General features: G+C 52.2%; 1 protein-coding gene across 1 annotated transcript in view; it reads left to right on the top strand.

Moving 5' to 3' along the window:
• The window catches only part of DCDC2B (doublecortin domain containing 2B), a 9,999-nt gene that overhangs the window by 3,080 nt on the left and 2,906 nt on the right, over window positions 1-4,013 (top strand). The window contains exons 2-4 of the mRNA XM_010000607.1: window positions 577-756; window positions 1,214-1,348; window positions 1,675-1,766. Of these exons, the coding sequence (XP_009998909.1) occupies window positions 577-756; window positions 1,214-1,348; window positions 1,675-1,766 (407 nt within the window). The remainder of the gene's footprint in view (window positions 1-576; window positions 757-1,213; window positions 1,349-1,674; window positions 1,767-4,013) is intronic.

Raw genomic sequence — 4,013 nt, 5'->3', positions numbered from 1 at the left:
CTGCAGCCCAACCCCCTGCCCCGCACCATCCGGTGAGTGCGGCTCTGCCTTCCCCTTGGGGGCTCCTTGGGAATGTTTCTGGAGGAGGGAATTGCCCTGTGAGATCCTGGGAATGCTGCCCCACAGGGCCAGTTCCCAGGATTTGTTTGAAATACTGCCCTGGGACCCCCTGGCTTTTTGCGCCCCCCCCCCCGACAACAAATCCGCCCGGGGCAGCCGAGCTGGGGCGGGGGAGTCCCGGGGTGGGCGGTTATCCCGGGACAGGGGTGACCCAGGGGAAGCGTGTCCTGAGGAGAGGAGGGCACAGCCCCAGTTCCCGTGTTCCCAGCCCGCTCTGCAGTTCCCTGGAGCTCCCTGCAAGGCGCGGGTCCCGGCGCGGGGGCCGCAGCCCAACCCCCTGCCCCGCACCATCCGGTGAGTGCGGCTCTGCCTTCCCCTTGGGGGCTCCTTGGGAATGTTTCTGGAGGAGGGAATTGCCCTGTGAGATCCTGGGAATGCTGCCCCACAGGGCCAGTTCCCAGGATTTGTTTGAAATACTGCCCTGGGACCCCCTGGCTTTTTGCCCCCCCCCCCCAGCTGCAGGGATCCCGGCTCAGGGCGGGTTCTGGGCTGTTCCCACTGCAGCGTGTTCCGGAACGGGGACTTGCTGAGCCCTCCCTTCCCAGTGCTGCTCCCCAGGAACACTCTGCTGCACTGGGACACGCTCCTGGCCACGCTGACAAGGAAACTGGAGCTGCAGAGTGGAGCTGTTCACAGGTGGGTGGGCAGACAAGGCCCTGCTGGCTCCTTTTTCCTCACACCCTGAGCACCAGCAGCTCAGGGGGTTCAGCTCCTTTTGCTTTTCAGTCTTTCCAGTCTTAAAATCAGGGCTAACCCTGGGTGCTCTGTGAGGAGGGATGATGTTGATCTGGTGAAAAAGCAACGAGCAGTAAAGCATGGCATAAAAAAGGGGTTTATAGCAAGAGAGAGGGGCTTCTATCCAACAAATGCAGCCTAACTTCTCACACACCTACTGACTGACCCCCAAGGGAAATCCTGCTGAGATCCCCAGCATCTCACTGATCACTGGGTGTGACATTTTGGTGTCCTTCCTTGATGGATCCTCTGTGACTTGTCTGGGTCCTTTTTGCCACTTTGCACGTGTTTGTTTCCACACTAAGGGGTTGGTCACAGTCTGTGACAGCTCCAAAGCCTTTGCTGTCTCTCCCTCGAGGCTCTGCAGGCTGGATGGAACTCAGGTGTCTGCTGGGGAGGAGCTGGTGAGTGGTCACTACTATGTGGCTGTGGGAAGTGAGGAGTACAAGGAACTGCCTTATCTGGAGCTGCTGGTGCCCCAGGACTCTGTGTGGTACGTAGACACTGGCTGAGAGGTTGACAGGGTCCTCTTCAGGGTGGTCTTCAGCTGCAGCCATCCTTCCTGGAGCCCTCCTGCTCAGTGCTGTGGTTGATCAGGTCTGAGAAATGATGTTCTGCCCCTTCAGGTGTCCTCAGTGCAGCAGGGAAGCCCTAGTGGTCCCACAGGGATCTCCCGGTGCTGCAGGTTTGGCACAGCAGGGAGGCTGTGAGGGCTCAGCGAGCATTCCCAGCCGCGGCCTGGGGGAAAACTTCCCTTGTCTCCCTGGTTTCCACGCCTGCTGGTCAGGTTTCTGAAGAACCACGTTTCTCTCTACGAAGTGTAAAGATGAAAGTCCCCACCAGGGGGAACTTAAGGAACGGGAAGACAACGAAAGCCGAGATTGTCCTCTGGGCAACTTCCCTCCTGGAATGTGGGAGTTACAGCTCCCGCTAAGATCCCAAAGGTTTTCCTGGCTTTTTTTGTGCGTGTATTACTTCTATCTCCACTCCTGCTCCAGAGAGTTGCAGAAGAATTTGCAGCAAAAGCCAAGATGCTGCTTCTCAGTCAGGTATTTATTCCACTTCATGGTTCTAGGAAGTAAGATCCTTCCTGGCCAGGTTGATTTTTTACACTAAAACTCAACTCCCCCCCAAACACAACTTGTTAAGCAGAACGTGCCTGTAGCCAGGAGAAGCTTAGAAGCTGGCAAGGAATAAATATGGGATTCCTAAAATGAGTGAATGCATAGATAGTGGGGTTTTTAAAGGGAAAATAGTAGTTCTGAAACCAAGAAAAATGTCTGTTAAAAACATCTGCAAGATGCTTGTTGGTGGTGGGTTATTAATGTTTTAACTTTTCATAAAGCCATTTAAGATTGATGTCATGGGATGAGTGTGTCATATTGCAGGTGATTCACAGTTCTGCCCAGGTAGGCTCTTGGGATTAATTAGAACTTCAAAGGAAAACAACTCCTTTGAACTTAAATTAAGAGAGAGCCCTGGTAAAGAGCTGGCTGGTGTTTCCTGATCCTCGGCCCAGTGAGGAGCTTGGGGTGTGGGTTTGTTCTGGGTGCTGGGGGGCATTTCTCAGCAGAGTGGGCCTTGATTGTCACAGTTCCCCTCTGCAGAGGGAGAAAATCACTGGGTGGTAAAATACCTTTGAATTTAATGTAAAGACCCATGTTTACATACCAAGGACTGGAAAGGAATGAAGGAATTTAGTCCCAGCATCTTCCTGCAGTGGCCAAGTGCTACATTCATAACTATTTCTTTCTCCCCACAAAAAGGCAAGGACAGCAGAGAAGCCAGAGAAGACTGTGGCAAGGAAAAGGGAAACCAGTGACACTGAGGATGAAAAGTACTGACTGATGTTTCCCTTGGCAGCAAAGAGCCCTGAGGAGTTCACAAGGAGACTGTGATTGGGGAGGGACAGTCAAGGAGCAGGTGACAAAGTTACATGAACCCTCCATCTCTGTGACCCCTCAGAGTGACCAGGCTTTTTGATTAATGAACAAACTCCTCAGATGCTCAGTTCTGGTAAAGAATTAAAATCTTCCTCCTTCCCTCATCTCTCGGGTGTGATGATGTGGCACAGGAGGTGGCTGCTTTTCTGAGCACCAGTTAAACTGGTTTGTGTCTGACCTTAAGAAGGAGGAATCACCAGCCTTTAGAACCAAATGCCTGCCAGGAAGTTTGTTCCATGTCAGGTATTTTTTATAAAGAGATTTCATCCCATCATTGTCCCTCTGACTTGGAATGCTTGGATAATGTTTGCAGCAACCAAACCTGTTCCCAAAAATAATCAGAGAATCCCAGACTGGTTTGGGTTGGAATGGACCTTCAAGATCATCCAGATCCAACCCCCCTGCATGGGCAGGGACACCTCCCACCAGACCAGGTTCCTCAGGGCCCCTTGTTTCTGTTAACCTGTTTTAGAAGCATCTGCCTGATTTAGGAGAAGTCACAGTAATAAAACAGCTCTTGCATTAACTCCCTCTATGCAAGGCTTCCTGTTGGCCCTCCCCTGTGTTCCTGATTAATTATAAGTGTAACACAGACTTTGTTCTTCTGTGACCTCCCTGGTATTTTAGTCTGGTAACTTCACCAGACAGAAGATCCCGTTTCCTTCCCTGGACACAAACTGTGCTGCTGTTGTGTCACAGGTGAGAGCTGCTCCACAAGACTCCAGGGAAGAAGAGGGATGTGGAAACCTCAGCCACTGCTGCTGAGCCCAGTGAGGCCCCTTGGCCATGCGAGGGGGGGCTCCTCACTTGATTCCTTCCAGGGAAAAACCAGCTAGTCCCACAAGATCCCATTGAACCATTTATTAACCTTTTATTATCCCTCCAGTGCTGAGCAAGACAATCCATCCTTGCTTTGAAACACCCACAGATGAAAAATCCCTTCACTGAAGACATGGAATGGGCTGCCCTGGCACCGCACCTCATTCCACACTGCAGCTCTGGGAATCCCATCCATGTTTCCATGGGATTTTGACATCCACGTGTCAAAATTCAGCTTCCTCAGCCCACCTGAGGCAAACAGTTTGTTGTGGAGGCAGAATCTCCCACCCGTCAGCCACAGGGGTTACCTTTGGGCAGGTTTTCTTCCTCCTGTTTCTCACCACATCTTGTTCAGGAAGCAGCCAGACAGAGCGTGATTCCCAGGAGGGTGAGAAG

This window comes from Chaetura pelagica, unplaced genomic scaffold (genome assembly GCF_000747805.2).
Source record: "Chaetura pelagica isolate M959 unplaced genomic scaffold, ChaPel_1.0 scaffold676, whole genome shotgun sequence".
In the NCBI taxonomy this organism is placed as follows: Eukaryota; Metazoa; Chordata; class Aves; order Apodiformes; family Apodidae; genus Chaetura; species Chaetura pelagica.
The sequence above is the reverse complement of the archived record's forward strand: the minus strand, read 5'-3'. Positions and strand labels throughout refer to the sequence as shown.